Source organism: Leucoraja erinacea, chromosome 4 (genome assembly GCF_028641065.1).
Source record: "Leucoraja erinacea ecotype New England chromosome 4, Leri_hhj_1, whole genome shotgun sequence".
In the NCBI taxonomy this organism is placed as follows: Eukaryota; Metazoa; Chordata; class Chondrichthyes; order Rajiformes; family Rajidae; genus Leucoraja; species Leucoraja erinaceus.
This window is the reverse complement of record NC_073380.1, coordinates 34,973,848-34,999,117: the sequence shown is the minus strand read 5'-3', so window position 1 is coordinate 34,999,117 and position 25,270 is coordinate 34,973,848. Positions and strand designations below refer to the sequence as shown.

The following is a 25,270-nucleotide window of genomic DNA, read 5'->3' as shown; positions in this document are numbered from 1 at the left end:
GCCGAGTCTATCCAGTATTTCTTCATATGAAAGTCCTGACATCCCAGGAATCAGTCTGGTGAACCTTCGCAGTACTCCCTCTATGGCAAGAATGTCTTTCCTCAGATTTGTTTTGGATCTTTCTTTTGGATCTGGACCTGAATTTTCGTAAGATTGAAATGGGAATACTTCTTGTAGCATAGTTGGAATCATTCATAGTTTCCAAGGTTTTGGGCATACACACTGACTGCAGCAAGCTAGTTCTGCATTAGAATGAGCCATGGAGGTCATATGATATTTGCTTATCCCACTGAGATGCTGGGTTAACTCGTACTTGAAAGCAATACCCCGCCCTATTGAGATGGCACTACTCTTCTGATTTACTCTTTCAAAGAGTGTATACACCATGCATTTTGAACTGGCTGTCTCCTGCTGGTCGTGTCTTAGACATGGCAGCGATATTACCATTTGAGTGAATTTGGACTTTTGTAGTCGGCATCATTTTTTATGCTGTAGCATAGAAGAGAATGGGCTTTATATTAAGCATGTCCAAAACACACATTATCTATCAACTGTCCCTGCAACACAACTGTCTTTTCCCTTGCCGTCCACAAATTACTGTCAGCTCTGATGGCGAGTCCACATCATTCCTAATGCAAGAACCCTAAAAGGAGCTCTAATACGAGCTCCCATCAAAGATTAACAGGGCAAAGAAACCCTCAACAATGTTTTTGTAAATGCCATGAAAAATGAAATACATCAACCCTGGCTTATGATTGGTCAAAATGGAGGAGGAAAATTGAGATGGTACTGAGAACCTTATCATTGAGTGCACACAGAATGTGGTAAAAATGATAGAAGAAACCTATCACCACCCTTGATACCCTTCTTTAGCACACTGGCCCGCCTCTGGCCAGTCTGCACATCCCACATTGTCCCCTTCAACTACTTCAGAACCTAGAAGTGGTGAGAAAGCAAGTCATTTTTGATCTCCTTTTTGAATTATAAAAAGTTGATATGAGAAATTAACGTTCAGATTATATTAAAAAGGACAAAGTGCTAGAGAAACTCAGAGGGTCTGGCAACATCTCTGGAGAACATGGATAGGTGACGTTTTGGGTCAGGATCCTTCTGCTGGCTCGGATTGTATTATTTGCTTAAGTTTTATTGGCAGAGAGTGAGCAATTGTGGAAATGACGGAGATAATAGACAACAGATGTTGGAATCTGGAGTAAAACACAATCTGCTGGAGGAAGTCCCGTGGCTACATTGTTGTGACCAAGTGTAGATTGGGCACCTACCTTGCTGAGCACCGCCACTCTATTTGCCTTGGCAATCTGGAGCTCCCAGTTGCTATCCATTTTATTCCTCATTCCATTCCCTGCACTGAGTTGTTGATCCACAACCACAACTGCTGCTAGGGTTAGGTCAATCACAAACTAGAGGAACAGCTGGGTTATATATTCCAACTCTTATTCCTCGTATTGCAACTGAGTGATGGCATAAACATTGAATTCCCCATTCCCCATGCTCTCTGTCCCTTTTTTTATTCCATCTGATCTACCCAAGTCCTTTAACACAATCTTTTCGATCACCTCCCTCACTGGCTTCATCTGTCCATTACTCCCTCTGGTTTAATGTTTAGTTTACCAACACCGCATGGAAACAGGCCCTTCAGCCACTGAGTCTGCGCTGACCAGCGATCACCTCTACACTAGTTCTACCCTCCACACTAGGGACGATTTACAAAAGCCAATTAACCTACAAACCCGCATGTCTTTGGAGTGTGGCAGTCGCAGGGAGAACATACAAACTCTGTAAAGACAGCACCCATCGTCAGGATTGAACCCGGTTTTCTGGCGCTGTAACGCAGCAAAAATATTGCTGCGCCACTGTGAAGCGCAAAGCATCTGCTATGTTTTTGTTGGTCTCCTTTTGTTTCTCTTCCAGCTTCCCATGTTTCCTACTGCCCTCTCTCTTCCCGGCCTCCTCCCCTCCCCCACTGCTCTCATCTGTTTGACATACCTTATTTGATTCCATGCATCTCCTTCTTTTCCAATGGCATTCCATTATCTGTAGCCCTTTGTTACCTTCTAGCCTCTGTCATTATTTCCACCCTTCTCTTCCCCACCTGACACTAGTTGCCAAACAACCTCTCCTCCCTTGGATCTACCTTGCTTACTACTATTGCTCCATTTCTTACCCCTCATCCCTATACTGGCTATCTCCCCTTTATTGTTTCAGAATAGATTTAAGACTGACCCAAAATATCGATTGTCCATTTCCCTCCACAGATGCTGTTTGACCTTCTAGGTTCCTCCTGTGGTTTGTATGTGAATAATGAACTTTGATCTTTAAATATCTTTGAAAAGCATTTCCAATATGCAAAGTTGTCATCCGGCCATTTCGACCTAGTGATGACGTCTGAATGCATACAAAATTAAAATTAAAATCAAGCCTAATCGCAGCCAATCAGGATCAAACTCGAGCATGAATACTTGCTAACTCGAGCATGAGAACTCCACTTGAAACAACCTGATAACATATTCAGTTCCACGTCGTGGCTATAGTCAGGCTAAAGTCTGCTGCAAATTGAAACAAATGCAAAGTGTCTATTAAATAATTACTAATTTTAAGTTTTGGCTTTTCTGAACTTATTGTGATCCAATTTGTGATAAAACTGGGTGAGTTTGTAGGTGAATTATGAATGTTGGTGTTTAAAGGAGGTTTGTCTAAACGGAAACGGAAAATCCCCCACCTACTCAAAAGGTTTGGGGAAAATAATGGTTCAACTACTGTTTTGTTTCAAAATGTGTAAGAATGAAGATTACTGTAAAACTTTGCACATTCCTGTTCTGAAATGAAAAGATATGATCTGAGAAGTTACCTTTTGGAATAATTAGCACATTCTGAAAAATCACATGAGCTGAACCAAATAACCCACTGCTTGCGATGAATATCATTGTCAATAAGGTATTGCAGGCAATAATTAAATACTTAACTTTAATATGTATGTTTCTTTTAACCTGCTACCCAATCGAATAATTGTAGCGCGTTAAAATTGCATCTTCATGATATTGATTTGTGAGTAGTGGCAATTTGAATTGACCATCGCATGTATTCCTTGGTGGATACCAATAGGTAGTTTGTTGTTTATAGCAGAATTTTATCTTTGCATTCAAACACCTTGCATTGAGTGACCAAAATAAGATGAGAGTGTAAACCTAGTGAAGTACTGAGTCGTTGGAGTACTCTTTTTAAAATCCGAAATAACAAAAATTAAGTTGAGATCCTAAGGTGCACTACCAGGACTATAATATCAGCAACAAAATGAGGTGGCATAATAGCACAGTGGTAGAGTTGCTGCCTTAAAGTGCCAGAGACCCAGGTTTGATCCTGACTACGGGTGCTATCTGTACGGAGTTTGTACATTCTCCCTGTGTGCATGGGTTTTCTCTGGTTTCCTCCCACACTTCAAAGGTGTGCAGATTTGTAGGTTTATTTGTGTATCATTGCCATTAAATTAATGACAACATGAGTTAAAATTGGATCTCCATGCATTTAACTCTGCTTCATGACCGAACATAAAGTTGTTTTTTTTTTTAGCTCCTGAAATTCTATGGTTCCAGAAGATTTGTAACGTAGTGCAAGTACAGATATTAAATGGGTATCATACAAGATAATTCCATCACTTCAATGATTTTGGGAGTGCACTGTGCTTTGTTCTGAAATTTTTGTTTTAATAAAACATGAAAAGTTTTGTACACTGACACAACCAGTTGCAAACCCTCTATCAATACACTTACGTTGACTTGCATTGGGTTTCGGAGCTTTGCTATGGAGGCAGAACACCTCCAGCTGTTATTTATTTATTTTTCCCCTGTACATCTCTTTGGCCACAACTTCATTGACAGAAGTGTCTGGTGCTGTTAAATGCTGGCAATATTCAGCTGTAGATCTGCATGTTCTGACATAATTCCAACAGTCTTCAGCATGCTGTAGAACGGGTCCAGGTTCTATCAGTGTTCTCTCGGTTTAAAATAAACACTGGGAAGTTAAAAATCTTTAGGCACACTGCAGTCTTTTCTTTCTCATGTTTAAGCAGACTATTCCTGATCTTAGTGTTCTCTTTTACAATGAGCTAAGGTTTCCACACAAAGACAAGTTCTGAATCCTACAAGATTACTTTGGTAATGCAAATGTGCTGCCAAAACTTTGGTAATGCAAATGTGCTGCCAAAACACTTATCCATGCATCTGACACTTAACTTGAGGCTTAACTTGAGCAAAACAGTAAGTGCTGCAAGAACTCAATGGGGGTAGGCTGAGTCTGTGAAAGAAATGTGCAGAAAACATTTTGTGTAGGGACCCTTCTTCAGACTCATTGGAGTAAAGTGGAAAATCTGGAAACAGGTAGAGATGGGAAGTTATAGGTGGATACAGGAGATGGGGGTATTTGGCAGATTTTATTAAAGGGTATTTTTATACATTTTAATTTTACCATGTAGAAATTACAGCTGTATTTATATATAGTCCCCCCCATTTCAGGGCACCATAATGTTTGGGATACATGGCTTCACAGATGTTTGTAATTGCTCAGGTGTGTTTAATTGCCTCCTTAATGCAGGTATAAGAGAGCTCTCAGCACCGAGTCTTTCCTCCAGTCTTTCCATCACCATTGGAAACTTTTATTTCTGTTTATCAACATGAGGACCAAAGTTGTGTCAATGAAAGTCAAACAACCCATTATGAGACTGAGAAACAAGAATAAAACTGTTAGAGATAGTAGCCAAACCTTAGGCTTACTAATCGCAAAGGGACTGGCAGGTCAAGGAAGACCTCCGCAGCTGATGACAGAAGAATTCTCTATAATAAAGAAAAATCCCCAAACACCTGTCTGACAGATCAGAAAAACTCTTCAGGAGTCAGGTGTGGATTTGTCATTGACCACTGTCCGCAGAAGACTTCATGAACAGAAATACAGAGGCTACACTGCAAAATGCAAACCACTGGTTAGCTGCTAAAATAGGATGGCCAGGTTAGTTTGCCAAGAAGTACTTAAAGAGCAACCACAGTTCTGGCAAAAGGACTTGTGGACAGAAGAGACGGAAATTAACGTATATCAGAGTGATGGCAAGAGCAAACAATGGAGGAGTGAAGGAACTGCCCAAGGTCCAAAGGATACCGCCTCATCTGTGAAACACTGTGGTGGGGGTGTTATAGCCTGGGCATGTATGGGTACTGAAAGTACTGGCTCACTTATCGTCATTGATGATACAACTGCTAATGGTTGTAGCATAATGAATTCTGAAGTGTATCGACGCATCCTATCTGCTCAAGTTCAAACAAATGCCTCAAAACTCATTGGCTGGCAGTTCATTCTACAGCAAGACAATGATCCTAAACATACTGCTAAAGCAGCAAAAGAGTTTTTCAAAGCTAAAAAAATGGTCATTTCTTGAGTGGCCAAGTTAATCGCCTGATCTGAACCCAATTGAGCATGCTTTTTATATGCTGAAGAGAGAATTGAAGGGGACTAGCCCCCAAAACAAGCATAAGATAAAGATGGCTGCAATACAGGCTTGGCAGAGCATCACCAGAGAAGACACCCAGCAATTGGTGATGTCCATGAATCGCAGACTTCAAGCAGTCATTTCATGCAAAGGATATGCAACAAAATACTAAACATGACTACTTTCATTCACATGATGTTGCAGTGTCCCAAACATTATGGTGCCCTGAAATGGGGGGGACTATGTATAAACACTGCTGTAATTTCTACATGGTGAAACCAAAATGTATTAATAAAATGGCATTTATTAAAATCTGCCAATGTGCACTTTAGCACATGTGATTTAAAAAATAAATAAATACATATCTCAAATTGTGGAGTACTGAGGGAAATAAATGATAGGTCTTTTTCCCCAAACATTATGGAGGGCACTGTACCAAACATAAATGCAATTAAGTCGAGCTCAAGTACCATCACTAGAGCAATGAAGACAGTGGGAGAGCTGGGAAGGGGAGGGGAAGGAGGGAGAAAGCGTATCAGTTCCATACAGAAATATGGTGCACACAATGAAGCTTGTGCTTTCTAGTGGACCGGACCATGTAGTTAAATGTTCATACCATTGGGTTGCAAACTATCGAAGCTGAATACGTGGTGTTGTTCCTCCATTTTCCCTGTGGCCATACTCTGGCAATAGATGAGGTCAAGGACAGAAAGGTCAGTCTGGATATGTTGAGGAGACTTAATGGTTAGCAATCAGGAACCCCAGCATGCTTTAGCAGATAGAGCTTAAGTATTTAGTGAAATGGTTGCCTCATCTACACATAGTTGCATATATGACACTCTCCTCCCCTCCACAGTGCCCGTACATTTCTCCCCCTATCTCTCACGCCCACCCTGCAGATTCCAGCAGCTCTGCAGTTTTTGTATTCCATTGCCTTTATGCTTTGAGCACCACCCTTCATACTTCACAAAATTCAACCTGTTCAGGCTCCTGCGCATGCAAAATCCTGCATTGTTTATGTTAGTGATGTTTAAGAGGCATTTAAACAGTCACAAGAGCATGCAAGTAATGCAGGGATATGAATTATGAGCAGGTAGATGGGATTAGTTTACTTCAGCATCTTTGCCAGCACTGAATTGTGGCTGAAGACCATGTTCTTGTGCTGTACTCTTCTATGAAAGGTCCATTCAAACATTGCTGTGCTCATTAGCCTACACTGGTTCCCAATAAACCTAGCAAAACTATTATCCTCTTAAAATTTTACACTACCTAGGCCCTACTGACCTCTTGAAGCTTCACAAGAGGTCTGGCAATCTGGAACTCCAGTGGGCCTCGACAGCTAGAGCCCACGTGTTCGGCGAAACATTTGCGGAATCTTTTTTGTCCCATAGAAAATAGGTGCAGGAATAGGCCATTCGGCCCATCAAGTCCGCCATTCAATATGATCATGGTTGATCATCCAAAATCAGTATCCCGTTCCTGCTTTCTCCCGATATCCCTTGATTCCGTTCGCCCTAAGAGATATATCTAACACTCTCTTGAAAACATCCAGTGAATTGGCCGCCTCCTGCCTTCTGTGGCAGAAAATTCCATCGATTCACAACTATCTGGGTGAAAATATTTTTCCTCATCTCAGTCCTATGTGGCCTACAGTCCTAAGTGGCTTACACTGTGACGCTGGTTCTGGTCTCCCCCAACACCGGGTACATTTTTCCTGCATCGAGCCTGTCCAATCCCTTAAGGGCCTGTCCCACTTAGGCGACTCTTTAGGCAACTGCCTGGGACTAGTTTTAATGGAGTTCACCTACGACACCTGGCAACAACCTACGACGGCACATACAACAACACCTACGTCAACACACGACAGCACCTATTCAACATGTTGAAATATTTGCAGCAGTCACCTGTAGTCGCCCCCAAAAATCGCCTAAGTGGGACAGGCGCATTAAGAATTTTATGTTTCTATAAGATCCTTTCTCATCCTAAATTCCAGTTAATGTAAGCCCAGTCGATCCATTCTTTCGTCATTTCAGTCCCGCCATCCCGGGAATTAACTTGGTGAACCTATGCTCCACTCCCTCAATAGCAAGAATGTCCTTCCTCGAATTAGAGACCAAACCTGCACACACAAAATCAATAAAATTTTTTTGTCAATTGAACCCCATAGGGGCTCAAATGAAATTTTGTTTATGCAGTCATAAATACAAGAAAAAAAAGACCAAAGACACAACACAATTTAACCAGACATCCATCACAGCGCATCTCCCCCCCGCTGTGATGGAAGGCAAAAAAAAAAAAAAAAAAACGTATTTCTCTCCATGGGTGGTATCAGCAGAGCCCTGTCCAACTGCAGGACCTTATTGCTGCTCTACTCACATCCTCTTGCTATGAAGGCCAACATGCCATTTGCTTTCTTAAATGCTTGCTGTACCTGCATGCTTAGTTTCAGTGACTGATGTATAAGGACACCCATTGCAATTTGTTGCACCTCCCCTTTTCCTAATCTGACACCATTTCCTTAATCTGCCTTCTTGTTCTTCCCACCAAAGTGGATGACCTCACATTTATCCACATTATACTGCATTAATGACCAGCTCTGAAATAATTCTGCCTTGCTCTAAACTGTGGTTGTTGATGCTTCCCTTCACTCATCTGCCTGCTACTGGTAACCATGTATCCAGGTATCATTTGCAGAAACATAAACAATTAAGTATAGCCATTCCATCTTGTTCTCCTGCCTTGAGACTCTCCTTTATACCCTTTGCTTTTCCCATTCTGATGATATATTCTGACATGTGTTTTAATGCACTGAAACATTTACAGGGTGTTTGAACACAATTTTTTGCTTGTTCATAACAAGCAGAAGCAAGAACTATTTTGTTGGGAAGATGGTGCAGCAGTACGGGTATAGGCCTTGGCTCTATCAAGAATGTTGTCAATGTCTTTGATTTTCAATGAGTGCTAATTGGGTGACATTAAGGGGCAGCTAAATATACTTCATCAATGGTATTGCAGACCTGTTTTGGTGAGCAAGTACCATTAGTACAAAGGAAGAACTGAGAATTGTTAAGAAAGTTCATTTATTGGCGTTAAGGTGATACACTCTGAATTAGCACTAAAATTTTGGGGAAACTTGATTTTGCTTATTTGTGAAATTCTATTCATATGGACATCCTTCTATGTTATTTAACATACAGTAAAGTGTGGCTTTAAGTGCCCCAAATTATTATCCCACAAATTGGACTAATTATGGTGTGGAAAACATTCAAAGCAATTAAAGGTCATCCAGGTCCTATGAATGGGAAGATGTGTTTTGGAAGGTTCAAAAAGACAATGAGAATCCCTTAACACTGAAATATTTCTGGAGCATGATGATGGAAGACTATTGATACCAAATATTCAAGAGAGAATAATTGTGCAGAAATTGGATGGGAGCTGAAGGCATGGAAACATTATGCAACAATATTGTATAATGATATTCTGGACTACTGGACACCATGTTTGATAGGGGAATTTAAAAAAAATTAAAGTCGGTTACAAAGTGTTGGTCACCACGTTATTGGAACGATGATGTCGACCTGGAAAGGGTGCAGAGAAAATTTGCGAGGATCTTGCCAAGACTTGAGGCCCTGAGCTATAGGGAGAGGTTGCGCAGGCTAGGACTTTATTCCTTGAAGCGCAGGAGGATGAGGGGTGATCTTATAGAGGTGTACAAAATCATGAAAGAAAGAAATCTGGGAAATACGTAAGAGTATTTTTCCCAGAGTAGGAACAGTGGAATTGAGAACCAAAGGACACGGGTTTAAAGTGAGGGGGAATGATTTAATAGAAACCTGAGGGGTACCATTTTGACACAAAGGGAGGGTGGTGGGTATATGGTATGATCAGCGAGGAAGGTAGTTGAGGCAGGTACCATCATAACATTTAAGAGACGTTTGGGTTTAGAGCGTTATGGGCCAAGAGCAGGCAAATGGGACCAGTGTAGATGTGGGCAAGTTAGGCCAAGGGGCCTGCTTCTACACTGGAGCTCAACAATTTTCTTTACTGCGTGATATGCTGGCAATGATAGATTGAAAAATGTGTTCTAATATTCAAACTTCTTAATGATTTAAAGGAAACCATTGTGCATCTATTTTCAATGAAGTGTCATATAACTTAGGTGACATTTGATATTAAACTGAAAGTGTTTGATTTGTAATGCAAGGCCACCCATAGTGACTGTTATTTGCTAATTATCTACTTAATTGTATTTTAAAAGTAGTTCAGAACTTGCTTCCTATTTTGGTCATAGCCTTAACCAGATTGAGTGTGGTTTTGAAACGATGATTAGCTTGCTTATAGAAAACGTGGTTTTGGCAAGGGATCAAACGGTTAGCCGTTCTTTTTTGATTTGAGCAAATTTTGGGAAACGTGTAAGGTCTTAAAACACCTTTTGCACTGATTTGTTAAAAGAAACCGCAAAATTGCTGCCGCGCAGGTGTTGCAAATGTTGATGGCTGAGTGAGGGAAGCAGATGGCTTTAGTTGGTGGCGTCAAGCCAAGAGAGCAGGTGCTGGTCATGTGACTGCTGGTTACCAGGGTAATCTTATTGCTCTTGGCGTGCAGATGAAAGGAAAGGGGCCCCAGTGTTCAGCTGTGGTATTGTATAATTTGCGGCTGTTAGAGCGGAAATAAATGCTGGAAAAGGAGTCTCATGACAAGAGAAGTTGATGGTAGTGTTTAGTAAATACTAAAATAATTGGTGTGGCAATAGGGCTGAAAATTAAGCGATTTTTTTTTATAACTACATCAGATTGGTATATGGTTCCGCATGCCTTTTTATATCAATCATTTTGCCATTACATCTACATTACATATAAATAAGGGAATTTATGTCCTTTGAACATGTGCATGGTTCCCAGCAGTTAATTATTTTATAAACACTTTGTCCAAGAGTGTTAGTCACTTGGTCAATGTGCTAGGGCATACCTGGAAGTTATCTTCACTTGTACAATCGACAACTCACTGAATACTGAAGGGGATTATAAATTGCTCATCTGGAAGTGCAAATTTGCTTACTTAATGTGCAATTATAGGAGGTCAATTTGGTGATCTGGCACAAACATAACTTACCGTATTATATATCCTGTTTAAGAAAGTAATGCGGAAGTTGGAGAAATCGAAGGTAGACAAAAATGTTGGAGGAGCTCAGCGGGTGAGGCAGCATCTCTGGAGCGAAGGACTAGGCGACGTTTTGTGCCTAGACCCTTTTTCAGACTGATGTGCGGGGGTGGGGGGGTGGGGGGGTAAAAGAAAGGAAGAGGCGGAGACAGTAGGCTGTGGGAGAGCTGGGAAGAGGAGGAGGAGGGAGAACGCGACGACTACCTGAAATTGGAGAAGTCAATACTGCTGGGGTCTAAACTACCCAAGAAAAATATGAGGTGCTGCTCCTCTAATTTGCAATGGGACTCACTCTGGCCATGGAGGAGGCCCAGGACAGAAAGGTCGCATTCGGAATGGGAGGGGGAGTTGAAGTTGAAGTGCTGAGCCACCGGGAGATCAGGTTGGTTATTGGGAACTGAGCGAAGGTGATGGGCGAAGCGATCGCCAAGCCTGCGCTTGGTCTCACCGATGTAGAGCAGTTGACATCTGGAACGGCAGATGCAATAGATGAGGTTGGAGGAGGTGCAGGTGAGCCTCTGCCTGATAATATCCTGATATATCCTGATAATTTGGTGTCAGTCTGGTACTTCTGTAAATTATTTGAAAAGAAATATTTAACTCTATGAACAAGGGTACTTGAATTTTTTTTGGCTGATATTTCTGGCTTAAATACTAAAGTTCTAACCTATTGAAGAATATGGGACTAATGCAGGAAAGTAAAGCTAATGTAAAAAATCTGCCTTAGCCTTATGGGCCTGTCCCACCTGGACGACTTTTTAGGCGACTGCAGGAGACTATGCAGTCGCCACATGTTCGAGGGTGGTTGCCGGTGAGTCGCCTTCATGGTCGTGAGGAGTTCCCGCATTCTGGGAACTAGAGCGCGGCCTCATTATGGTCGCCGTGAATTTTTCAACATGTTGAAAAATTAGCGGCGACTAGAATGAAGCCGCCATGGAGAGTAGCGAGAATTCTCGAGTCGTAGGTGGGTCGCCAGGAGGTCCTACTAGGTTGCCAGGAGGTTGGAGGTTCTCGTAGGTTGTAGCCGGTGCTGACTGGTGAATTTCATTGGCTCATTGGGGGTGAAAAAGGTAAGCAGTAGTTTTCAGAACCAAGGATAACCAACCAGTAATTATAAATCCAAGCTTCACAGCCGTGTATCTCTGGCTTCTTAAACATTTTCTCCGCCCCTTCTCCCACCCTCCTCCCCCTTTCTCCTCCCCCTTTCTCCTCCCCCTTTCTCCTCCCCCTTTCTCCCCCCCCCTTTCCCCCCCCCCCTTCTCTCCCCCCCCCCCCCTGCTCCCCCCACCTTGTCCTCCCTCTCTTCCCCCCACATTGTCCCCCCCACTCTCCCCACCGTGTCCCCCCTCCCTTCTCTGGCTTTGCATCGTTTGAATTTTCTAGACAGCGCTCCCCCCATTTGCCCTGTCCCCTGTCTGCATAACGGGCTGGTGAAGGAAGCGAAGTGTGTTGTGTGTTCCACTCTTGACAGTCGCCGTTCCAGTTGCCAGCCTTTCAGGTGACTGCCGACAACTTGACTGTCGCCAGCAGTCTGCTGAAAAATCGTCTAAGTGAGAGGCCCATTACTGAAGCAGAGCAGGCAAGAGTGGCTGATTGGCCTACATTTGTTCTTGGTTAACAATTTATCCTGTTTAATTTGCACATAAATTAACCTCTTATCTGCTTTGGAAAATGAATAATTGAGACCAAGTTCTGTAAAATTCTTGCTGACTAAAATTCATGTGAAAACTTAATATTCCACCTATTGTAATGGTGACCAGTTGCATGCTGCAAATTGTGTTTCATTGTTTTAAACTAGATTGATTTCATAGCATTTGATAGAATAGTATAACTTTTTTACATTCTTGACTGCTATGCTGTCAATCTTTTTTTCCTGTGGTCCTATATATTATATTTGCCGTTTCAGTATTTCTCCAGCAGATGTGCTCATTTGAAAACTGGTATATGAACCAAGAAATTTTACAATACCCAAAAGCAATGTCAAAGGAATTTGATATTAAATGCAACTAAACTTCAGTCCATCCCAACTGTTCCTCACCCAAACAACATGCCATCCTGATGTGGAAATCTTTCATTGTTCTTTGCTGGGTTTATGCCCTGGACTCCCTATGCAATAACATTAGGGAATGTCATCAGCAGAAAGGCTGCATTGGTTCAAATGTCAGATCATGACGACTTTAATGTACTTGGAAAAGGAGCAATAAAAGCATGTCATGTCAACTCCTATCCTCAACGCAAAAGTAGTAAAAATCGTGAACTCGCAAGCTTCATCTATTTGAGAGTGAAGAGCATATACTTCCCATTCTTTTCTTATTTCCTGTCTGTGTTTACAGGTAATTAATATATTTGGAGGTATTGTGCTTTGTGGCATGTGAACAAGTATTTGGGGATTACATTTTATCAAGTTATGGATATTATTTGACTTTTTCAAAGAAAACAAATGTTGAAACTTGCAAAAGAATTTTTAATTTCATTGATGTCGACTGATTTGTGAGCCGGGTAAAATTAGAATGTTCAAAGGACATTTTGATAGGTTTATGAAAGGTTTAGTGATATAGGCCAAATGTAGGTAAATGGGACCAGCTTAGGAAGCTACCAGTAGGCACAGATGAGTTGGGCCAAAAGGACTGTTTCCGTGCTGTAAAACCTTGAACTGTATTATCTGATATGTTTGCTGCTGACATGAAAGGCAGCTGCCCCAAAAGTACAACATTCACAATTAGTTTTTTCGGGCCAAGAGAGGTTAAATGATAAAGTTTTTGTCGTGTTTTAAGTAATTTTGCCAGTGAAGTGGTATTGCAGATAGTGAAGATGGTTGCGAAAAATTGCAACAGGATCTTGATCAGTTGGCCAGGTGGGCTGTGGAATGGTTGATGGAATTTAATACAGGTGCACAACCTTTTATCCAAAAGCCTTGGGACCAGACACTTTTCGTAATTCAGAATTTTTCGGCTTTCGGAATGGAAGATTTTTAGCGTAGTGGTAGAGTGCTCGGCTCATATCCGCAAGGTCGCGAGTTTGCGCCTCGATCCCGGCAGTTACTCAATCGCGAGTTTGAGTCTTCAATGTAGTTTTTTCTTGCAGAATAGGAGAGAATAGGGAGGGTTAGGCTGGGATCATTCTCTGCGAGATGATCTTAGTGCGGGAGACAAGTGTAGGAGAGGTGTACTGACTGTGTGGGCAGAACTTTGGAAGTGATTGCCCACCATTCTCAAAAGCCGCTGTGTCTCCCTGTCCCTCCAACTCCAGAGGAATCCGCTCCCCGATGGGCCGCTACGGCGACAAGTGGCAGTTCGCCCACAGCCCGAGCTGCGCCCCCTCATCCGCAACCCGGGTTCCTCTGGAGTTGGAGCGGGGCTGGGCTAGAGTTGCTGCTGGCTGTGAGTCTCCGGGATCTCCGTGCTTGCAGTCAGTGTCCCGTTGGTCCTGACGTCTCCGGTCAACCCCCTGGAATGGAGCTGAGACTGGGAACTGTACCGCCCTTGCCCCCTCCCTCTGCAACTGCAAACAACCCCACTCTCCTGCTCACCTGCAAGGGCGGTACAGTTCCCAGTCTCAGCTCCTGTACAGGGGGGTGGCCGGAGACGTCACAGCCCGAGCTGCGCCCCCTCATCCGCAGCCCGGGTTCCTCTGGAGTTGGAGCGGGGCTGGGCTAGAGTTGCTGCTGGCTGTGAGTCTCCGGGATCTCCGTGCTTGCAGTCGGTGTCCCGTTGGTCCTGACGTCTCCGGTCACCCCCTAGAATGGAGCTGAGACTGGGAACTGTACCGCCCTTGCCCCCTCCCTCTGCAACTGCAAACAACCCCACAGTTCCCAGTGTCAGCTCCTGCACAGGGGGGTGGCCGGAGACGTCACAGCCCGAGCTGCGCCCCCTCATCCGCAACCTCAAGACCAAGACGTACTTTGCACACCATCAGCTTCTGTCCCTACGGGGAGCGTGTTCCTCTGTAGTTGGAGCGGGGCTGGGCTGCTGCTGGCTGTGGGTCTCTGGGATCTCCGTGCTTGCAGTGGGCCTGGGGGCCGGTGTCCCGTTGGTCCTGACGTCTCCGGTGACTGGCACTGGCTCCGACGTGAAGACAGTGCAAAGCCCCCACGCCGGTGCAATGGGCGGGGAGCTGGAGAGGGAAGGGGTCACACACATGGCCGGGAAGCAGAGGGGTGTAGGTTGGGTGAAACTGAAGGGAGCGACAATCTGCTGCTACCTGCCCGCTGAGTTAAAAAGTTCCCACGCAAGACTCACGATACACTGTGTATCGTGAGTCTACCGTGGGAACTTTTTTAACTCAACGGGCAGGCAGCAGCAGATTGTCAATTATTAACCCTCCCGCGCAATATACCCTCACCTTCACTTTTATGAATGGGGATTTAGTTCCCCTTTCTTCGAGGACCGACCGGAGGTTCCGCTGTCACCTCTGCGGGCCGCCCTCGGTGAACGTCTTCAAGGACCTTTTTTCAAGGACCGAAAAAATGTCCGCTATTCAGAGCTTTTCGTTATTTGGAACTTCGGATAAAAGGTTGTGCACCTGTACAGAGAAATGTGAGGTGTTGCATTTTAGGAAGTCTACCATGGGCAGGACCTACACGGTGAATGGTAAAGCTCTGGGGAGTGTTGCAAGAGAAATAAAATGGTAAATGGCTAAGGGAAAGGAATTAAGTGAATTGTTACTCTGGAAAAGATGAAAGGTGGCCTGACACGAGAAAGATTCAAAAAAGACCCATTGCAAGAGAAAACAACGCATGTTGGAAACAGAAATAGCAACCGACATACACTTGTAGACGACCAAGTGTTCTGAAACTATTCTGATGAGTGCATCTTATTCAAGGCAGAATTATACAACAACAGGTCATTTGGCCCAACGCTATGTCTATCCAGGGGTCTTCCTGATCCCATCCCATTTGCTTGCATTTAGTTTAGAGATACAAGGTGGAAACAGGCCCTTCAGCCCACGGAGTCCGCACCGCCAAGCGTTCCCTGCACATTAACGCAATCCCATACACACCGGTTAATTTTACATTTATACCAAGTCAAATTAACCTACAAGCCTGTACGTCTTTGGAATGTGGGAGGAAACCGAAGATCTTGGCGAAAACCCAAGCAGTCATGGGGGAACGAACAAACTCCCTACAGACAGTGCCTGTAATCTTGATCGAACCCGGGTCCCTGGCGCTGTAAATGCTGTAAGGCAGCAACTTTACCGCTGCGCCACCGAGGCACCCAATGTATAAAATAAGTCCATGGTCCCAGTGTAAATTCAGACCTAGAATTTTCAGCATGAAATCTGCAGTGTACATGGCTTCCTATTCTACAGGTGGCCTGGGATATGGTATTTGACTTAATGCAAATGCTTCCTTGCATTTTATCAGATGGCAATAAATTGTTTTGCGGTATTCATTAATGACTGAATTCAATTTCTAATCCATTAGTTAAATTATTTATAGTACCGGTGAATATTGAATGAAATGAAGAATTGGTATGTGTGTGAAGTGTGATACTATATGGGTTACCATTGAATAATAACATTTATGATTTACGGATAAATTGGCTGAGGGATGGGTCTTAGGAACAGCATGCTTGCGTAACGTGGTGGCCTTACGTAGTCACTTTCAATTCACCTCTGGAATTCACTTCTTTGGTCCATGTTTAGAGCAAGGCTACTATCTCCAGGGGGAGGGAATCCACATGTCAGAAAATGGTGTTGGGTAAATGGTTGGGACTGAAGGCAGATAAATCCCCAGGACCCGATGGTCTGCATCCCAGAGTACTTGATGAGGTGGCCCTTGAAATCGTGAATGCATTGGTGATCATTTTCCAATGTTCTCTCGACTCTGGCTACCCTCCAGTCCACAGGAACTAATCCAATGTAACTCCACTTTTTAAGAAAGGAGGGAGAATGAAAATGGGGATTTATAGACCAGTTAGCCTTACATCAGTAGTGGGGAAAATGCTGGAGTTGATTATTAGAGATGTTATAGCAGCGCATTTGGAAAGCAGTGATGGGATCGGTCAAAGTCAGCATGAAAATCATGCTTGACTAATCTTTAAGACTTTTTTGAGGATGTAACAAATAGAATGGATAAGGGAGAGCCAGTGGGTGTGGTGTATCTGGACTTTCAAAAAGCCTTTGACAGGGTCCTGCACAAGAGATTAGTGTGCAAAATTAGAGCACATGATTTTGTGGGTAGGGTATTGACATGGATAGAGAACTGGTTGGCAGACAGGAAGCAAAGAATAGGAATTAATGGGTCCTTTTCGGAATGGAAGGCAGTGACAAGTGGGGTGCCGCATGGCTCCGTGCTGGGACCCCATTATATATTGTTGATTTAGACGAGGGAATTAATTTGTGGATGACACAAAGCTGGGTGGCAGTGTGAGCTGTGAGGAGGATGCTATGAGGCTGCAGAGTGACTTGAGTGAGTGGGCAGAATGATGGCAGATGCAGTATAATGTGGATAAATCCATTTTGGTGGCAAGAACAGTAAGGCAGATGGTTATCTGAATGGTGTCAGATTAGGAGAAGGGGAGATGCAATGAGACCTGGGTGTGCTTGTAAATCAGTCACTGAAAGTTAGCATGCAGGTACAGCAGGCAGTGAAGAAAGCTAATGGCATGTTGACCTTCATTGCGAGAGGATTTGAGTTTAGGAGCAAGGAGGTCCAACTGCAGTCATACAGGGCCCTGGTGAGACCGCACCTGGAGTATCGTGTGCAGTTTTGGTCTCCTAATTTGAGGAAGGACGTTATTGCTATTGAGGGAGTACAGCATAGGTTCACCAGATTAATTCCCTGGATGGCGGGACTGACATGTGATGAAAGAATGGGTCGACTGAGCTTGTATTCACTGGAATATAGAAGGAAAAGAGGGGATCTTACAGAAACATATACAGTGCCCTCCATAATGTTTCGTACAAAGACACATCATTGATTTATTTGCCTCTGTACTACTCAATTTGAGATTTGTAATAGAAAAAATCACATGTGGTTAAAGTGCACATTGTCAGGTTTTATTAAAGGATATTGTTATACATTTTTGTTTCACTATGTAGAAATTACAGCTGTGTTTATACATAGTGTGTCCGTGTTGTTGTCCCCCGTCTCAGGTGTGTTAAATTGCCTCCTTAATGCAGGTATAAGAGAGCTTTCAGGAAACCTAGTCTTTCCATCACCTTTGGAAACTTTTATTGCTGTTTATCAACATGAGGACCAAAGTTCTGCCAATGAAAGTCAAAGAAGCCATTATGAGACTGAGAAACAAGAATAAAACGATTAGAGATATCAGCCAAACCTTAGGTTTACCAATATCAACTGTTTGGAACATCATTAAGAAGAAAGAGCACTGGTGAGCAGGCCAAGCTGAAGACAGCAGAATTCTCTCTATAATAAAGAAAAACCCCGAAACACCTGTCCGACAGATCAGAAACACTCTGCAGGAGACAGGTGTGGATTTGTCACTGACCGCTGTCCACAGAAATAGAGGCTGCAGTGCAAGATGCAAACCACTGGCTAGCCAGAAAAATAGGATGGCTGGGTTACAGTTTGTCAAGCAAAGTTCTGGAGAAAGGTCTTGTGGACAGATGAGGCGAAGATTAACTTATATCAATGATGGCAAGAGCTTTGATGTCATTCTACAGCAAGCCAATGATCCCAAACATACTACTAAAGCAACAGGGGAGTTTTTCAAAGCTAAAAAATTGTCAATTCTTGAGTGGCCAAATCAATCATGTGATTTGAACCCAAAACAACATGCCTTTTATATGCTGAAGAGAATACTGAAGGGGACTAGCCCCCAAAACACTTTTTCACGCAGAAAGTTGTGAATCTATGGAATTCTCTGCCACAGAAGGCAGTGGAGGCCAATTCACTGGATATTTTCAAGAGATTTAGTCCTTAGGGACTATGCTGAGTTACTCCAGCATTTAGTCCTTTAGTCCCCTCTGCCCCCCCCCCCCCCCCCCCCCCCCGGGCTTTCCGCCCCTGCTTAAGGCTGAGGGAATCGAGGGATATGGGGGAAAAAGCCACAATGGGGTCCTGATTTTGCATGATCAGCCATGATCATATTGAATGACTGTGCTGGCTCGAAGGGTTCGGAGTTTGGTGGCTGCAGATGACGGCTGAACTGAACGTCATAAATCGGCTTGGTGTGATGTTAAATTTGTTCATATAATAAATGATGATCATGAACCCTAGATTCAAAGGTTATTGGAGATATGAAGAGATCTGTAGAGCAACATCTGTAGAGCAAAAAAGAGCCTTTCCCCATTTTCATTATGTTTTGCAACCACTTGTCCTTTCATCCCATTGTTCACAAGTTGGTTTAGCACCCCCCTCGTAAGTTCTGTTTCCTCTGCTTAAACTTGCTGGGGCCCTGTTTCCTGTGCTCCATTTGCATCCACTGGGCTCCATATAAAATTCATCAGTACATTAAATCTGTCTGCCCAAGGTCATCAGAATATTAGTTTGCACAGCCACATCTTTCTGATGTTTCTAACTTGTGTTAGTGCTCTTCCCGTTTAAACTCATTTTGCTGAAATCATCTGTAATTTTGTTTTTTCTGGACTTGTCTATGTAAACACATTGCTGAGATAACCTTCATTCTGTAAATTTGAAATCCGACAACTGCTGACTTATTCAAAATTATAAAGTCCTTTTAACCCTTTATCTCTGTTGTGTGATCTGTTTTGGTTCCTGGTAAAACACTGGTTCAATTATAAAAGTCTCGTCCTTGCTTTTGAATCCCTTTATGGGCTTACCTCTCACCTTTTCTGCAATCTCTCCCAGCTCCTTCATTCTCCTACGCAAATTAATCGCTCCACCGTCGGTAGATTCCTTGGTCTTTCCATTTAAAAAAAATATGGGCTGCCAGTGTTTCCTTCTGTGATATGTTCCTTATACTTTACTTCCTTAGCCAACCTCTTGATGAACTGTCTTGTGTCCTTCGCAGCCCTGAAGATTATGGATTTTATATGATGTACTGGACAGATGACGGCCCAGGTCAGGATTCCTCCCCCGGTCTGAGAAGATGTCCTGACCCAGGGCGTCTGTACATGTTCTCCTGGGGATGCAGTCTGGCCTGCTGAGTTACTCCAGCATTTGGCCGCTTTTTTATGTGGACCAGCATCTGCAATTCCTTGTTTCTGTCTTGTGTCCTTGGTCTCATAACCATTTTTGATCAAATTTAATTCCTTGGGCTGTTTTACAGTTGATATATGAATTAAATGTATTTTAACGAGAACCCAGAAGAATTTCCATTAGAAAAATAATGAATAATACCTATTTATAGATAGTCATAGAGTGATACAGTGTGGAAACGGGCCTTTTAGGCCCAACTTGCCCACACTGGCCAACATGTCCCATTCACATTAGTCCAACCTGCCTGCATTTGGTCCATATCCCTCCAAACCTGTCCATTCCATGTACCTGTCCAACTGTATCTTAAATGTTGAGATAGTCCCTGCCTCAACTTCCTCCTCTGGCAGCTTATTCCATACACCCACCACCTTTTGTGTGATAAAGTTACCCATCAGGCTCCTATTAAATCTTTTCACCTTAGACCCATGTCCACTGGTCCTTGATTCATCAACTCTGGGCAAGAGATTTTGAGCATCTACCTGATCTATTCCTCTCACGATCTTATACACCTCTCTATAAGATCACCCCTCATCCTCCTGTGTTCCAAGGAATAGTGTCCCAGCGTACTCAACCTCTCCCTACAGCTCAGACCCTCAAGTCGAGGCAACATCATCGTAAATCTTCTCTGTACCCTTGTAGGTTGAATCAGAGAATTGTGTGAACCAGTCATGTTTTTCCATTCTATTAAATAAATTCTCATTATACTAGTTGATTTCTGTTTTAAGTATTCATTTTTCCTCAAAATCATTGACTGCAATTTAAGGATCTTTATCCAGTCCAGACTTTTATTTAAATACAAGCTATTATATCTATATGGCTGAGTCTAAGTTGCTATGGACGAGTGACTTCCCAGTTTGATTGTTGTAGGTTGTCGGCAATGATAATGCTTTGAACTGCAAAAGTAAGTGTTTTGAGCCTCTTTTAGGAGATGATTATAAGCGAGTTCGGTATTACAACTGTGCGTGCCCAGGTCATGGGTCATTTAGCATAAACATTCTCGCCAGCTGAGCTACTGTGTGTGTACGAACCTGCGTATTCATTTAAATGAGATTTATAAATACATTTATATGTCAAATATGTCAGCAGTAGGCCACAGTACTGCAGGCTGCACAAATCCACAATTGTATCTATTTAAATTATTGACTCAATACAGCACCAGCCTTGAAAATGCAAGAATGCCTGGAACAAACCTGTCAATTATCAAATCCCTGGCATTAGTCTCAGCCATTCAAATTCGATATTGATTTACACAAATTATACACAGTTGTGTGGTCAAATAAATTGAGACATTCCTTACATTCCTATCTAAACAACCTTCCTGGATTGAAGGAAACGAGGAGAGTAGGTTGGAAAGTTCAGATTGGATTCGAACAGGTTGGTTAAATTTTCGAGGTTGGGTGGTTTAAATAAAGATGCAGTCGCTTTAACCTCTGGGGTTGGATCCTGTCTGTCAGGGCAAACAGTTGGGAGCCGGGTCCGGTTGACCTGCCGGTGATCATTATGAGAATTTGCAGGCATTTGAACCACAACCAAACTAGAGGCTTCACTCAGGAGTGGGTCGCAGCTCCCCAGCTGACGGGACCTGTTCTCGCTCTTTTTGAAGGAGGCGCTGCCTGCCTCAGAGCTGGCAAAAAGCAGAACCAACCCATAATATTTGTGGGAGTATTTTCACAGTCAGACTTTGTCGACAGTTGGGGTAGGGGATCTTGGAGAGAGAGAGAGCTGGTGATGCCGTACAGACGGAACAGTTTAACGACCCATTAAAATCCACCCTTCGGCAACCTGGGCTGATCTGATCTGACAGCCCTCTTGCTAGCTCGCTGCGTGCCCAATCCTATCGCAGAACCTCCACAAAATCTTTGGGCTTTGGGTAACACCTGCACAAAGAGCCTCTGCTAACAAGGGCTGGCGAACTGTGCTGGTCAACGTGCACTGGGCGAGATGGCTGGGGGAAACGCACCGCAACCACCGCAAACTTGGAACAGCACAGACCCACTCAATCTGTCCAATACTAAAAGGCAGGCATTTCACAGTTAAATGTCTTCACAGGGCCAACCCTGCACTCAGTTTTCCTCGGAGATGAATCTTTGTCTTAACGGTACATTCACACCGCCTGTAGATAAAAGCATCAGCCTACATCACACTGATACAGTCGCTGCCTGCCTCAGATTAAATATATCTTTCACCTAAATTATGAATAAAGATAAGAAAATGTTTCAAACACAAGTAATATTTTCTTAATCCAGTAGCAAACACATTAAGGATTAAATTAAAATAATACATTCTTTAACTTTTTGAATATCTCATAATTGCAGATTAATGAACTGAACTAGAACTGGGACTATGTAAGTAGTGTGTGAACAGCAGAACAAGAAAGGAAGCTATTGAGTTGACAGAATTCAAGTTTAATTCCTTGGTAGAATAGTTAACAATTTATACACAGTTTATACAGCGCTGCTTTCGCTTTTTTAAAATCCCGAATGACCTTTGACAAATCGCATGATTCCTTGCTTTTATCGAGATCAAACTCGCTTATTGTCAAGAGCGTGCCAATTACGTGCGTTTCATGCTTGAGTTTTTTTTAAAGTTTAGTTTATTATTGACACTTGTACAGAGGTACAGTGAAAAGCTTTTGCGTGCTATCCAGTCAAAGAAAAGACCATACATGATTGCAACCAAGTCGCCCACAATGTACAGATAAAAGGTATAACATATTGTGCAAGATAAAGTCCAGTTAAAGATAATTCAAAGGTCTCCATTGGGGTAGGTGGGAGGTCAGTAACACACTGGTGAGGGGATGGTCCAGTTTCCTGATAACAGCTGGGAAGAAACTGTCCCTGAACCTGGAGTTTTCAAACTTCTGTACCTCTTGCCCGATGGGAAAGGCGAGAAGAGTGTCTAGGGTGGGACTGGTTCTTGGTTATTCTGGTGGCATTGCTGAGGCAATGTGAAAAGTTGAGAGAGTCCATGAGAGGTTGGTATGCATGATTATCTGTGCTACATCCACATCTCTCTGCAATTATTTGCAGTCTTGGATGAAGCTATTCCCAAACCATGCTGTGATGCATGGCGATAAAATGTTTTCTCAGGCACATCTGTGGAAGTTGGTGAGGGTTGTTGGGGACATGCCGAACTTACTAAGCCTTCTAAGGAAGTAGAAACATTGGTGTGATGTGGCTGGACCAGGACAAATTGCTGGTGATATTTATTTCAAAGAATACTAAAGCTTCCGACCATCTCTACTTCGGCACTAACAACGTATACCGCCATGTGTATGCTGCTTTTGAAATTTAACTTTGTTACATGATCATGAAGATATTGAATTTGGGGATTTTATTTCTTTGTGAAACACGATTTGCTAAAAACTAAAGAAATCTTAAGTCTTCTTTGTAATATTACGAGTTCTATTTACTGTTTTGCTTCATATTAACACAATTCTATGTTTTGTAGCAATAAGAAAAACATGCCGGAATCAGCAGTTGGAAAGAAAAAAGGAAAACGGAAACATGAATCGTCTCCTGAAAATTCAGATATGGACAAAACACCACCTCCATCTCCACAGGAAGATGATGAATTGGGAGTACAGGTGAATTTAGTCTCACCTCTTTCCCCAAGCTTGCACATAGAATACATTACATGAATTTTATATCCTCCATGTGATGCGCTGCTTTCCATTGCAGTCTGATTTTACACCTGCTAATGGCATCTTGTGCAGGACAGAGGCACGAGAGAGGCTAGAAGCTGGTATTTTAATGCAAGGGGCCTGACGGTCAGGCACATGAGTTTAGGGCACGGATAGGTACGAGTGACTGGGACATTGTAGCTATGACTGAAACCTGGTTGAGGAAGGGAGAATACTGGCAGCTCAATGTTCCGGGGTACAGGAGCTTCAGGGAGAGACGGGTGAGGGAAAAAAAAAGGGGGTGGGGGGGTTGCATTATTGGTTAAGGAGGATGTCACGGCTGTGTTCAGAGGTGACATTACGGACGGTTCGTCTAGTGAGGCTATATGGGTGGAGCTGAGGACCAAGAAAGGGATGATCACTTTGTTTGGGGTGTACTACAGACCCCTGATTAGTCAATGGGAATTAGAAGAACAAATGTGCCAGGAGATTGCAGACAGCTGCAGGTCAAATAAGGTTGTTGTAGTTTTAACTTTCCCAATATAGACTGGGAAAATCATAGCGTGAAGGGTTCAGATGGGGTGCAATTTCTCAAAAGTGTTCAGGAGAGTTTTCTTAAGCAGTGTGTAGAAACCCCCACATGTGAGTGGGCAACGCTGGATCTAGTATTGGGAAATTGGGAAGGGCAAGTTAATGAAGTGTGTGGAGGAGCCTTTTGGAACCAGTGACCACAGTTCGATTTGGTTTAAGATAGTTATGGGTAGAGGCGGAGAGGGTCCATGTGTTAAAATGCTCAACTGGGGTAAGGCCAACTTTGTGGGTATGAGGGAAAGTTTTGCTCAAGTTGACTGGAGGAGGTTATTAGATGGGAAAGGAACATCGGCCAAGTGGGATGTTTTTAAAAAATGTACTGAAGAGAGCTCAGGATGTGTACGTCCCCGTTAGAGTGAAGGGCAAAGCAGGTAAACGTAAGGAAGCTTTGCTGACGTGGGAAATTGAGACGTTAGTCAAAAACAAGAAGGATGCATGGGACAGGTATAGGCAGCTGGGATCAAGTGGAGGAGTTTCGGGAGCTAATGAGTAAACAAAAAAAGGAAATCAGAAGGGCAAAAAGGAGCCAGGAGATAGCTCTGGAGGGTAGCATTAAGGACATTCCCGAAAGATTTTATAAATACATAAGGGGGAAAAGGGTAACGAGAGAGAGAGGGACCTCTCAGGAATCAAAGTGGTCACATCTGTGTGGAGCCACAAGAGATGGGCAAGGTCTTAAATGAATATTTCTCCTCTGTATTTACCGTGGAGAAAGGCAGTAGGATGGGAGAAATTGGAGCAGTCACTGGAAGTGTCTTGAGAGCAATCAGGGTTACTGTTGAAGAAGAGTAGGTACTGTCGTGTTTGACGTCAGACAAATCTCATGGGCCTGATTTGATATATATGAGGACATCGTGGGAAATTAGAAAGGAAATTGCAGGAGCCCTGGTTGAAATTTACTAGTCGCCCTTAAATACAAGAGAGGTGCCGGAAGACTGGAGGGTGGCAAATGTTTTCAAGAAATCTTTTCAAGAAGGGCTGCAGAGAAAATGGCGGGAACTATAGGCCGATGAGTAGTAGTTGATAACTACAGACCTCTGTAGTTGGTAAGTTACTGGAGAGTATTCTGAGCGATAGGATATACAGGCATTTGGATGGGCTAGGGCTGATTAGGGACAATAAGCATGGTTTTGTACCTGGGAGGTCATGTCTCACAAATCTGATTGATTTGTTTGAAGATGTGATCAAAAAGATTGATGAAAACAGTGTTGTAGATGTTGTGTACATGGACTTCAGTAAGGCGTTCGCCAAGGTTCCGCGTGGTAGGCTGCTCTGGAAGGTT

General features: G+C 43.1%; 1 protein-coding gene across 11 annotated transcripts in view; it reads left to right on the top strand.

Moving 5' to 3' along the window:
* The window catches only part of chd7 (chromodomain helicase DNA binding protein 7), a 229,796-nt gene that overhangs the window by 86,575 nt on the left and 117,951 nt on the right, over positions 1–25,270 (top strand). For all 11 annotated transcript variants that reach the window (XM_055634007.1, XM_055634011.1, XM_055634012.1 and 8 more), the window contains one exon: positions 23,226–23,361. In XM_055634007.1, coding sequence (XP_055489982.1) covers positions 23,226–23,361 — 136 coding nt within the window. The remainder of the gene's footprint in view (positions 1–23,225; positions 23,362–25,270) is intronic.